Source organism: Ascaphus truei, chromosome 3, assembly GCF_040206685.1.
Source record: "Ascaphus truei isolate aAscTru1 chromosome 3, aAscTru1.hap1, whole genome shotgun sequence".
Taxonomy (NCBI): Eukaryota; Metazoa; Chordata; class Amphibia; order Anura; family Ascaphidae; genus Ascaphus; species Ascaphus truei.
Window position 1 is genome coordinate 269139939 of NC_134485.1, and position 14033 is coordinate 269153971.

Consider the following 14033-nt stretch of genomic DNA (forward strand, 5'->3'; position numbering starts at 1 on the left):
GCTTGCTTGACAGGCCATGTAGGGGAAAAACACAAACAGACACAAATCATAGTGCAACACTGTAGGGTTAAAACAGGTCTACACTAACACATACACTGCACATATAACATAGAGACTCCTAGTGACTATAAAAACTATTTATTAAATAAAAAGAACTATGCCATAAAATGGTATGGACAAATAAGAACACCGCTGGTCATCCAGATGGGAAAAATCAGAGCCCTATTTACAAGCAGCAAGGCAAATACAGGCGGGTCAAGGATAGCCAATGTCGGGTTCCAGAGAAGAGATGGTCCGAAGGCATGCCAAGGTCGGTACACGGAAGATCAAACAAGACAAGGCAGGATATCTTTAATGCAGGTGGTCCTTCAGGTCAGTGTGGTCCAGGTATCTTGGTGTGTGTTTGAGGGTCCAGCCTCTGGCAGGTTCTTGGGTCCTCTTTGTCCAGGAAAAGAGGTAGGGTCCCATTGTGTCTTGATTTCAATACAGTGCACAGTTTTATTGTGCACTCAAGACTGTGTTCCTCTTGTCAGCGTCCTTGTGTGCTGAGGAAAATTGATCTTCCGTGTACCGACCTTGGCATGCCTTCGGACCACCTCTTCTCTGGAACCCGACATTGGCTATCCTTGACCCGCCTGTATTTGCCTTGCTGCTTGTAAATAGGGCTCTGATTTTTCCCATCTGGATGACCAGCGGTGTTCTTATTTGTCCATACCATTTTATGGCATAGTTCTTTTTATTTAATAAATAGTTTTTATAGTCACTAGGAGTCTCTATGTTATATGTGCAGTGTATGTGTTAGTGTAGACCTGTTTTAACCCTACAGTGTTGCACTATGATTTGTGTCTGTTTGTGTTTTTCCCCTACATGGCCTGTCAAGCAAGCGTGCTGATCCCCTGAGGAGTACAGGATTATCCAATGAACTTTTGGCGCCAGGTTTTTCTTTGTTTTCACTTTTTCTGTTAGTACTGACAGTATTACTAGGCAGCCTATATATATATATATTTTACTTGTCACATTGGTGTTTTAGTCTTTTGCGCTTGTTCACATTTTTTCTTTTTCACATGGTAAAACCTGCTACTTAAAAGTTAGGAGGTTTGAGCGTAAACCCTGGGAGGAGTTTCAGTCCCATCTTGACAAAGGTCCACAAGTGGGGCCGAAAGGTTGATCAGTTCACAAAAGCTTAAGCATATCTAACATTTTTTATATCCATGGTTAAACTCACATATTCAACCATTTAATTCAAAGTTTCCAGGTTACTAGTAGTAAGCAGTGACCATAGCAAAATATTTCATATTTCTATATACTGTTTGTGTAAGCAAAAATATACATCTGCTGCATATTGAAGATTACTATTTTTGATTATGTTCATTTCTTTTCAGTTTCTCTCCCCTAGAATATGTACATAATGTTCTAGTACTACTGAACATAGATAATTACAGGCCCATTGTAATTCGTGTGCATATTCTTTTTAAACCACAGGTGTTTCTAATCTTCGAATTATATGATTGACTTATTTTATGGGCATTAAGATAAGCTTAGCTAATCAAGGTAGATACAAAAACTGTAAAATGCTCTCTTTCCTGAATTTCTTTGAAATAATTGTAGTTTAATTCAAAAGAAAATTAATCTGGTTGAAGTGTACTCAGTAGGGACAAAATGGCTATTCATCTTCAGTTTCCTGCTTGAAGAACTTTATGTAAAGAAAGAGCTTACACTGTATAAAGAGCATATATTTATTTTATTTATTTATTTATAAAATGTTTACCAGAAAGTAATACATTGAGAGTTACCTCTCGTTTTCAAGTATGTCCTGGGCACAGAATTATGATAACAATAAATGTTTACATTAAATGAACAGGGTTATACATTATATTTAAAGACATTGCTTGAACAGTTATAGGTAATATGTTATAGGCATACTGTATGTGACAGTTACAGACCAGCTTAAAATGGGAGGCAGCTTTAGTTTTTAAAGAACTTAGACTGTTGTTGGCTTTAAGAGTCTCAGGAAGATTGTTTCAGTTGTGGGGTGCATGGTAAGAGAAGGAGGAGCAGCCAAATTCTTTGTTGAGCATTGGGACCGTGAACAGTCTTTTGGAGTCAGATCTCAGGTGATAAGTGTGGCATGTAGAAAGGGGGCATAGCTAGACATGAGCGGGCCTCGGGCCATGTTTTCAGGGCTCCATTTATATTAATACTGACTGCAATTTTTTTTCCTCTCCCCCCAGCCCCTCCCTAATACTCTCTCATCATCCCTCATCATCTCTCCCCACCTCCAAATCATCTCTCCTCCTCCCCATCATAATCATCTCTCCCCCTCCTCCTCTCATCCCCCCCACTATCATCATCATCATCATCATCATCATCATCATCATCATCATCATCACCTCATCTCCCAACCATCATCATTACCTTATCTCCCCCACCACCACCATCATCATCATCATCATCATCATCATCATCATCATCATCATCATCATCATCATCATCATCATCATCATTACCTCATCTCCCCTACCATCATAATCATCTTTACCTCATCTTGCTCACCATCATCATTACCTCATCTCCCCCATGATCATCATCATTACCTCATCTCCCCTATCATCATAATCATCATTACCTCATCTCCCCCATCATCATCATTACCTCATCTCCCCCACCATTATCATCACCTCATCTCCCCCACCATCATCATTATATTTCCCCCACCATCATCATCACCTCATCTCCTCACGAGTCCCAGCATCATCAGCACCTATCTCCCACACCATCATCATCACCTCATCTCCCCACGGGCCCCATCATCATCAGCATCTATCTCCCCCACCATCATTATCACCCCCCCTCCTCCCCCATGCCTACCTGTGGGCGGGCTGGCCTTAAACAGAGGATAAGTTGCAGAGGAATAAGCAGCTGTTACACCGACAGAGCAGGAAAGCAGTGGAAGAGCACGCTCTAGTGTTCTGACCCGGAAGTCTTTCTAACTTCCGTGTCAGCTGTGAAGCAGCTGCTGATTCCTCTGCAGGCTTTTATTTAACGCCGGGGCCCGCCACCATGGGCCGCTGACAGGGAGGGGTGGGGGGAAGAGAGCGGGCCCCACAAGAGTGCGGGACCCCAGGCTTTGCCCGGGCTATAGCTACACCCCTGGGTGAGGAGCTTGTTCAGATAGGCGGGTAGCTTGCTCAGATAGTATTTGAACGCAAGACAAGAAAAATTAACTTTGCACCTAGATTCAAGTGATGGTCAGTCTAGTTCTTTGAGAATTTTGCAATGATGTGTGTTGTAGTTTCATTGGAGTACAACGTTGCATTTTGCATATTCAGGGGCTCTCCTCAATAGGAGCAGATGAGAGTGGCTCCTGGCAATGACAGCTGCAAGCGGATTACAGATTTTATAGAGAACAGCACGAGCTCAGAAACCTCAATTCGTACCTACAGTAAGTTGTAGAGGGTGTCTACTTTGTCAAGGTCAGTTTGGGGTACCATATACTATCTCCCTATTGTCTATAATTAGCATTTGTATCTGCTGTGCCATGTGTTTTCTGACCATCTGGTTTAGGGTGGATCTGTTCCTATAAAGAACAACTAGTTTGGACTAAGTTTTGGATGTCAGGGTTTCAATGTGCAACCGAAAATGTTAAATGGGAACCAAACCATGTGCCCAGATATTTTAAACTAGTGACAGGGGTTAGGATGGTATTATAGTTGATTCTGATGTGTATCTCCATCATTGGTAGCTTTAGAAATGTAGCCTTGATCCCTGGCCTGTCCCAGGTTTAAAAAGCCAACACACAGAAAGCCTGTCTGTAGCTGATGAGTCCAGCATGGAGCTGGTTAATTGAAGCTTGAGTCAATTAGCCAGTCTCCACCTGGTTCATCAGGCAGTTTTAAAAGTGTGTTGCACAAACTGCATGGATCTCTCTAACACAGGGCAGAGGTGTGTGCTGACATAGAGAGATCCCAAGGAACCAGCCTCTCTATTCCATGACACAGCAGTCCCTTGAACCCGCCACAGAGTGCACCCTATGGACACCAACCCAGACTCAGATGACTGATATAAAGAACCCCCTGCTTACAGATAGCTCTTTGGACTTTGGGGCCAGAGTTTGGCAAGAGGACTAGCTTCCCAGCCCTGCAGATAGAGACTGGGAAGTGTGAGCCAGTCTTTTCAAAGGGATAGGACTGTTTGTTTTGTTTTTGCTGACATGAAGCTGTATTACTTTAAAGCTATGGGCTAAATAAATGCCACTAATTATTTTCTCAATCTATGTCTCCCTGGTTGTACTTCTGCACTGGTCTCCTACAGTTCCAAATACCACTGTTACAGTCTTGTCAGTGTTTAAAAACAGTCTGTTTTGGGAAATCTAGTTTTCAAGTCTCGAAAAATCAGATTGAAGTATGTGTCCAAGGCCAGAGAGGCTAGGGCTGTATGCATTCAAGATTGTGTCATCCGTATACATGTGTATTGAAGCTCCCTTACAAGCTGTAGGTAAATAATTGCTTAAGACTGAAAAGAGTAGAGGCCCCAGAACAGAGCCTTGCTGAACACCACATGTGATATCCAAAGGTTTGGAGTTAGAGTCCGAGATAGACACATGTTGGGATCTTACCAATAAGTAGGAGTGAAACTAGTTTAAAGCATGTTCCCCTATTACAGAGAACTGGAGTTTATTTAACAAGATAACATGACCAACAGTATAAAAAAGCCGTTGCAAAGTCTAGGAATATTGCAACAGTAAGTTGGCCCAGTTCCATTCCACACTGGATCTCATTGCAAACATTTAGGAGGGTACTCACCATGGAGTGTTTTGGCCGAAAGCTTGATTGGACTTGGGTAAAGAAATTGGTCTTGGTAATTGCTTACACATTTTTCCATGACTTTGGATAGTATTGGGAGAAGAGATATTGACCTGTAGTTTGAGACAGTCTTCCCCTCCCCCCCCCCCACTTTTTAGATTGGGACAACTCTGGCAGTTTTCCAGGTCTTAAGGATATGGCTTGCAGACAAAATAGAGTTGATAGGGCACCGAGTCATCGAACTTTGATTGTAATAGGTCAGGTCCACATTGACTGCTTAATTTTATTTGAGAAGTGCTTGTGTAATCTCCTCTTCAGATACTGGGACAAATTGAAAATTGTGGGTAGTGTTCGGAGGGGGTGGGTCTATAGGTGTTTTCCCAGATTGAGCTTCATGTATGTATTTCAGGTTGCGCCTTGCTAATAGGGAAGTAGCACACCCCACAAAGTATTCATTGAATGAGTTTGCAATGTCAATGGGATTTTGGGATTTGTCAGTGTAATGTCATCCTTTTTGATATTAGATGGTTGTTAATGGCTAGAAGGCTGGAATATATTGTTTATGACTGTCAAGGGAGACCAGGACCTTTAATACCTATTTATATTTGTATTGGGATAATGCACTAGGCAAAACAAGGTGGTAGAAACAAAATGTAGTTTATTTCGGTAGACCCGTGTACAACAAGACAAATTACACAATATACAGAGAAAGGCACACTTACAAGGGGCCTGGGGGAGAAATCTAGGTTCTACTAGGTGCAGGGCGCCCGCTTTGGTAGGCTTACCCCAACCGGGATATCCACCCGGCTCTCCTGGTCCTCTTTTCGGCTTGAAATCCTAGCCGCGACCGCTATGTTCGATTTGTAGAACTTGGCCGTAAAAGACGGGACTTAGTCTCTGCGAGGCAGACTTTCCTAGCTTCAAAACTAAGCTGGGTGCTCTGCTATTTGCAACAGAGCAACTTTGAAAAGCCCGCCTTAGTTCATCGACACAAGTCACAGAATGGTCTGGTTCTCTGCCTCGGCCGTCTCCTAACATACACTCTGCTGAGCTATCCTTAGCATGGAGGTTGGAAGAGCGACCAATCAGAGCGTGGAAACCCTATCCCACTAGCCAATAGAATCAGAGTCCCATCTCTTGTCTGACTTCAGAGGATGAGGCGTGTCAAGCCAGCTCGGGATGCCCTGTGGGTGGGACATATGAATTGACCAATGGGAAACATGCAGACATTCTGCGCTTCCCTCAGTCAACCCATTGCCACCTACTGGGCAGGCTCTACTAAGTCTGGCAGACCAGAGTGCCCTCCCCGCAGGTGGTCTCTGTTCTCCGGACTCAGTACTCCGCCGTGCCCCGGCCACTTAGCACCTCAACACCTCTCAACATCCCGTCTCCTCTTTGAACTACGGAGTCTATGCGGACATGCTGGCACCTTAAGCAGATGCCCGGGCTGACTGCACAGAGACTTATAGGAAATGTATAAAACATAATAAAACATATTTTAATACATGGGGGACCTTGGGGAGACTCATTGCTGTAAGGGAAATAGGACTGAGATATCTGAGCTCGAAAAACCAGGAGTCTGGGGGACACTGGGTAGCCCGGGTGTAATTCACCCCGTGTACCGGCAAATCATGCCTGCTCGCCGGGGAGAATAGGGGAACTGGTAGCTCCGCCCCCGAACTCCTGCTAACAGAAGGATTGCATTTCTACCGAAATAACCCACCTAAAACTTACACACAGCACGTTTCATGAGTCTGGGGCAAAGGGAACATGGAAAGTGGAAAAGCAGGGGTCACTTTAACTTTTCACGCAATGATCCCTGACCCCTGGCTTATTGTGCTAGATAGCTTCCAGGGACCCACAGGCCCATGGGTAACCATTATTGTATAGCCTGGTTACCCTTGCCCGTCACAATTACCGTCCAGTGGTTTGCTGGATTTGATTTATTCTGGTGAAGATTGTCAGAGTAATATTGCACTTTTGCGTGTCTTGTTTGCCTTGTGCATGTATTACGCAGACATCTGTAGTAATTAAGATTCCAGTTACTTTGTAGCTTTTCCACAAGGCATCCCTAAAATGGTAAATCGTAATAAGGACAGTTGTAATCCATGGAAGGTGGGCCACCATACTCTTATTCTGCGAAGCGGCGCATGGGTATCACATCATTTTAAAAACTCTGTTTGGAAATAACCAAGCACAGAATCAGAGTCAGGTATCAAGTCGATTCTGTACCAAGGGCAGTTGTTAAGATCAGGCAGAAACATTTGTTGGTTGAAGTCTCTAAATGTTCTAGTGAGTAGAACTTTAGGGCTGGATTTGGGGAGTCTGATTTTTCTTACATAGTACACTATTGCATGGTCACAGTCAGGTATCATACCAGATAATTATGTTGGGACTAGAGGGTAGAATCTAGTCTAGCAAGGAATGGTTGTGGGATTTTAGGTTTGTCCGTGTGGGTTGGGAAATTAGTTGATATAGGTTTAGTGATTTGAGTTGTGTATGGATTTTGTTGTTTTTAGGCTCAAGGAAGTTGATATCCCCAAGAACTAACAGCTCACACTTCCCATTCAAAGAATAAATTGAGCCAAGAAACTGATTGATGTCAGTCAGGGATTGTAGTAGGACTTTAGGGGGTGGTTGATGCCAGCAATAAGAATGGGTTTAGAGAAGGGGAGGCAAATTTTGCCAATAAGAATTTCAAAAGAGGGTGGGCTTGGGGGGAAATTTAACAGCGTAAATTGTAAGGCGTTTTAAATATAAAGTAACATACTGTCGCGGCCAAGTTTATTCGAGCATTTGCCCGGTCTCGGCCGCGACAGTAACCGGGCGCGCCGGGGTGTCCCGTGCGCGCGCCGAAGCCTCGGAGGAGCGGCCCTCCGATCGGGGCTTCCCCCTCCCCTCTCCGGGTCCGCCGGGTCCCCCTGAACCCCCACCGCCATCCCCCACATCGCGGGACACCAGGGCTCCCTCGGGGAGCCCTGTGCACGCGTGCAGGGGGCGCAGGCACCCGATGACGCGTGACCGCGCATCGGTGACGCGCGGCACGCCGAGGGGATTCGGCTAGCAAGCCGGGACACCTCCCGGCTTGCGGAACTAGCCGAGAGCAAATAAAACGTGTCGCCTCTGTAGCTCCTCCTCTGTTTGACCTATCTTTCCTAGTAATGGAGTATCCCTGAATGGGGATAGTTGCATTGAGGTTTTTTGGAGTTAGCTACATTATGTTTCAGTGAGAACAATGGCTTTAGGTTTATGCATAAGGCACAATGCCCTTAGTTAAGACAGTTTGGGCACCGACTAGGGATATTTATATGGGCGACAGATAGCCTTTTTTGGAATATGAAAGGGGAATTCTCAGGGGTAAGGGACAGAGTTGAAAAGGGGGGGCCTGGGTTCAGTTCAATATTTTCTGCTAAAGAGAGTAACAGTATAAATGTGATTAATTTTTTGCAGGCTGTAAGCTCGTTGTGTTTGCCATTAGAATGAGTGGTGGTTGGTGTACTGGTAATGCAAGAATTTTGAGTAGTCTAGGGTGTATGATGATATTGGATGTGGGCCAGGAGGGAGGAGTTTGTTTTGGATAAAGAGTAACATTTCTATGAGGCCACAGTAAATAACACTGTAACACTGTAAATAACACAGTGACTTTGCATGAAGCTGTGGTAAGTCCAGTTCATTGAGCAGACAGCAGATGTGTGGCTTTTGCCTGCCCCTGAGTGCATACTGGATTTGGCAGTGCAAGGGTCTATTCAGGGATTGCAGAGGGATTTGGGGAATGGGAGAGGAGGTTGTGTGCAGGCAAGTGTTAAGAGAGACCTCATTAAGGTTCATGGGGAGTTAGTTGTGCAGGCTAACAGCCATGGGATAATAGTGTGCTCAGGTGAGCACACCGTTTGCTGCCTTGTGTAGAAGAATTTGCAGAAGGATCCAGTCTCCAGTCCACCTCTAGTCCAACTACAGTCTAACTCAGGGGTTTTCAACTTTTCAAGGAAGAATATCCATTTTATAAAATAAAATTGTGTCCAAAATAGTCAGAGAGCCGCAACACATGCATGAATATTACACCCCCACAAACACATACATATACAGTACACACACTAATAGGTATATACTGTATAAGCATTAACATTAACTCCTGCACTGTCCCACGCTGGGCCTCTGTCATGCTCGTCGTCACAGAGAGGCCCGGTGTGGGACAGTGTAGGAGGCAGGCCAGCAGCTGGGGAAATGCCCGGCAACAACAAGAGGCCCGACCATCAGACGGCCACACCCCCACCCCTCCCAGCCACCAGCAGCACAGTGAGGGAGAGAGGCAGCAGCTGGGGAGCGGCAACCTACGAACGGAGGAGAGACGCACGTAGGTGCTGAAAGAGCTGCATGTGGCTCGGGAGCCGCAGGTTGCCTACCCCTGGTCTAAATACATATTCCCTTAAAAATTCTCACTTTAATATGCACACACTTAAGATGCTAGTGTATGACAATGTTCATTTTAGTAAACATATTAATTGTCATTATCATTAGTAACATTTTAATTGTTAACCCAATGCAAAGGAACAATTGACATATTTAGTAGAGATGGGAAATTGGCCTCTTATTCTGGTTTTGGATTATGTTCTAAATAATGTTTGGGTTTTGTCTTTAGATCTGGCTGAAGCCAATTTTTTGGGGTTCTGGTTTTATAGTGTGTGTATTATAAAAAATATGTAGCCCATGTTCCCCCCCTCCCCCCCAGACACAGATCGTGCCTCTAAGGTGTATTGAGGGCTGGCTACATGTGTATGGTGGTGCATACCTGCTTGTAACAGGAGGGCCTGAGTCTCCCGCGTTGGTGTGGGGGATAACAGGGCCAGGCTTCTGGGGTATATGCCTCCATTCTTTAGTGGTTGTGGCGCAGCGCCTCCATCTCCATAAGTCCCAGGGATGTGGGATAGGACCCTTACAGAGAAAAAACCTGGTCCCAGGGCGAATGATCCAGCTCTCACACAGTCTCTTTGTGTAAAACAGCAACGTCTTTATTGTCTCTTAGCTCATACACAGCAGCAGTTCATTAGCAGCAGTACTTCCACATATGAACAAGGTCTCTTCCTCCCTCCTTCTCCTCCAGACTGTATCCCGGCAGGATGGTCTGGATGGGGCCTCAATACCCCTGCCTCCACCCCCAGGGTAGGCCCTATGGGTGAGGCTAGATATCCCCCCTCACCCCCTGCAGGGTGAGGGGCATTGGTCCACTTCTAGCTGTATCAGCTCTACTCAGATGGGGCTCTGAGCATCTCTTCCACGCACCGTTTTCACTCTACACGTGGTCTCTCAGTTCAGCCATTTAGCTCTGCTGGGTCCTACTCCACTTCAGACCAGCACGTCACTCTTCAGCTCCCAGGACATAATTCCACAGACTCCCTCCAGACTCTCCACAGACTGACAAGCTGAACGCTCAGCTTTCACAGGATCATCTCTCTCTCTCTGCTCCAACAGCACTCTCAGGCTGACGGTTCTCTCACTGCACAGAACAGACACACTGCTCTCCAGATTCTGACTGTCCAGCCAGACACTCCAACTCCACAGACAGAACTCTCACCGAACTCCTCAGACTCAACACCTTCCAGAACTGAACACACACACACACACAGGACAGCCCACTAAATAGATACAGCCCTGCCCCTTATGGTGTCAGCAGGCCCCCCCCCCCCGTGTCTATGCCTTCCACACAGTCAGGGGCCTACCTCTATCACTCAAAGCAGGGCTTGGTGAGGGGGGGAAACCCATGGTTACTACTGGCGCCTGCCCTTACCAGGGCTTACTCCAGTAGGAGAAGGATAAGTAGCCCGCTCTTTCTTACAGGGGCTACAAATATAATTATTACATCACAGAATTACAATAAAATGCACGTAATTTTAGCCATCAGTCTTTATACATTCTAGAAAAATGTTTAACAAAAAAAGACACACCATTATTTATTTTATTTAAAAGACCTTAAAGATGGGGCTTAAATATCCCCCTGTCCTCACACTCAATCTGCCCTCTCTCCTCACACTTAGTCCCCCCTCTCCTCACATTCAATCCCTTCTCTCTCTCCTCATACTCAAGCCCCCTCTAAGAATTGTACCTGTTGCATGATGAGGGGAGGTCTCTGAGTCCGGTCCCACGTCGGTGAAGCTCGGGCCGCGTGGCACAAATGTAGAAATTAGGCCCGATATCGGGTCAGGCCCAACTTCTGGCACAAACCAAGGGGGCACTGCTTTCCCGCACAGGCCCCGCTTGCCCGGCAGCCAGATGCGGAGGCGGGCCTGACATCAGACCAGGCCCAACTTCAAGCGCTGGCCGAGCCTCCCGCATCGGGGGGAGGGGGAGGGTTAGCGAAAACTTAGACCACGAGGCTAAAGTTTAGCACCCTTTTGTGGATCTGGACCTATAAATGTAAATGTTTCCAAGCAGATTGTTTTATTAAGCGGACGTAACTGGTCGTGCAGTCAATAATGTGTGTTTTATATATCATATTTTGTTTCAAAAGTAAACTCCAACTTCAAGGAAAAAACACTCTTAATTTGTATTTAAAATAAGAGAAGGTGCTTTATTATCTATACACATTTTTGTTGTATATATTTTAACAATAATTGGAAACAATTAAATGAAAGAAATTACTCACTGACTCAAATACGTATGTTAGAGAATAAGTGAAGAATTATAAATGCAAGTTCATGGTATCCTAAAATACAGCACCTAGTGGGAATATTTATTTAAACATTTTCTAAAGACATGTTGTCCCTCAACAGGAACCAGCATATTTACTGTTTATGAAGCTGCATCTCAAGAAGGTTGGGTTTTCCTTATGTACAGAGCAATCGACAGTTTCCCCAGATGGCGCTCCTACTTCTATTTCATCACCTTAATCTTCTTCCTTGCCTGGCTTGTTAAGGTATTGTACATGTTCTTCTACTAAACCTACTTATTAAAGTCGGTAGTACAGTATTTCACAAGTCATTAACCGTTTCACTTTTTTTGCCATTTTCATAGAATGTCTTCATTGCTGTGATTATTGAGACATTTGCTGAAATTAGAGTGCAGTTTCAGCAGATGTGGGGCTCCAGAAGCAGCACTACTTCAACTGCTACCACACAGGTAAACTATTCATAGCTATTTGCTTTTTCATAAGCCCAATCTTATTGAAGTCCATCACAGTTTTATAGTTATAGCTAATGGTTTCGATTTGCGTTTAATATTTTCTTTAGTAAAATGATTGGAGTTTTTTTTTTTGATTTTTCCATGTTTTGTTTTATTTTATTTTTTAGCAATCAGTGTTCATCGGTGTTGTGAATTTAAGAAACAAATTGAGAAACTTTTTGTAGTTTCCACTTTTTATACTCCCATTGTGCTGCCTTTGTCTCCTGCTACAGACTGGGAAACCCGATAGGAAATTATGTTTTTCGGGTTTTCACCTGAAATGTAAATTGATTCATCAGTGGTTGAAATGGAATCACTTGTTATAGCATGGTTAGTAGTCCTGCTACTGTCAATTCCACTGTGTATTCACTGTGACTCATTATCACTATGAATGTATAACATTCTTGCAAAAGTTTGTGAAATTCACCAGAAAATATTTGCAAAATTTTCTTGGAATAGGCAAAGTTTGTGGAATAAAACATTTAAAGTCAATATGCACGTCACATGACCCTACATTCAGGCCACACAACCCTGTATATGTGTAACAGCCGCCGCAACCCCTGCCGGAACCCGCCCGGCTGACGCGTTACACGGCAGAGCCACGCGCCCGCGCACTGCGAAGCCGGTGCGCGCACGCTCTGAAGGGAGCCGTCAGCGCCTCCCACGGGGAGGGATCTTGGCCGCACGTCCGCGTGACGTCAGCGCTCCGCGCCACGCATCGCACACGTGTGCGGGTCGCGCGGCACCCAATTAGTTACCAGGGAAGCCTGACATGTAGGCTGTTTCAGCTTTTTACCTCCCTGACGCCATTGGAGGACCGGATCACACCCTTGCAAGGTAATTGGATCCTTCCTCCATATATACCTACTCCTGTCTGTCCTTCCTTGCTGAGCATAAACCCCTGTTTATGCATTGTGCTCACTGCTGCTGTCTCATTGTGTCTTGACCCCTGCTTGGCCTTTACCTGTCTGTTCTCTCCTGTCCTGACCTTTGGCTGTTCTTTGGATTCCTACACTCTCCTATGCATTGACCCCGGCTTCGTCCCTTGACCATTCTACCTTCTCTGACCCTGGACCTTGGCTACGGAAATCTACCATCCTCCACTCTCCAACCCAGAACTACGGCAAGTACCCTGATTACCCTGACCTCTCCAGCCCTAGTACGCTGTACGACTTGGACTACGCATTCCAGACCGGACTGCGTGGTTGTGGGTCGGTGTCTTTCCATCCCCACCTCAGCCCCGCGGTCTTCAGTCCTGTTTGTGGTGAGCGCAGCGTGACAATATGCTCAGCCCAACAAACATGGACCACGCTGAGGTGGGCCGATGTTTAGACACACATGAGGAATGCTTCCGGCAACATACCGAATCATTCACACTTAAGGAACAACTAGTCTCCCAACTTAAACAAGACGTTGACACCCTTACCGAGCAAGTTTGACGCCTGACCTTGTCTACAGCCAACACCGGCCTACTCGCAACTGCTCCTGTCCCCACGACGCCTACCTCTGAGCCACGACTACCTACGCCCAACCGGTATGCAGGGGATCCCACCGGTTGTCGGGGGTTTCTGAACCAGTGTTCCATACAGTTTGAGCTGCTTCCCTCTCACTTCCCTTCCTCACGATCAAAGGTCGCGTACATACTCTACTTTTTGACTGACGCCGCTCTAGCCTGGGCCTCTCCCATCTGGGAGCAACGCCCCGATCTGACATAAGATCTCGCCCTCTTCATCGCCGAGTTCAGAAGGGTGTTTGACACCGCAGGGCGTAAGGTTACCGCCGCATCTACTCTGCTTAATATTTCCCAGGGAGACCGTACTGTGGCTCACTATGCCATGGATTTTCGGACGGTGGCTAGGGAGACCGGCTGGAACGATGAGGCCCTATCCGCAGTCTTCTGGCAGGGCCTGTCCGAACGTTTGAAAGACGAACTGGCACCCCTTGATCGCTCCGCTGGATTTGAGGACCTGATGTGCATCCGCATAGATCAGAGTCTCCAAGAGAGAAAGATGGAGAGAAATAAACACCCTCGAGGTATATAATCGTCCTCCTTTTCCACCATAGGTCCTGTACTCC

The 14033-nt window shown here is 45.7% G+C and overlaps 1 protein-coding gene across 5 annotated transcripts in view; it reads left to right on the top strand.

The window, feature by feature from the left end:
* NALCN (sodium leak channel, non-selective) overlaps nucleotides 1-14033 on the top strand; it is a 617081-nt gene that overhangs the window by 213759 nt on the left and 389289 nt on the right. For all 5 annotated transcript variants that reach the window (XM_075590764.1, XM_075590763.1, XM_075590765.1 and 2 more), the window contains 2 exons: nucleotides 11570-11712; nucleotides 11811-11915. In XM_075590764.1, coding sequence (XP_075446879.1) covers nucleotides 11570-11712; nucleotides 11811-11915 — 248 coding nt within the window. The remainder of the gene's footprint in view (nucleotides 1-11569; nucleotides 11713-11810; nucleotides 11916-14033) is intronic.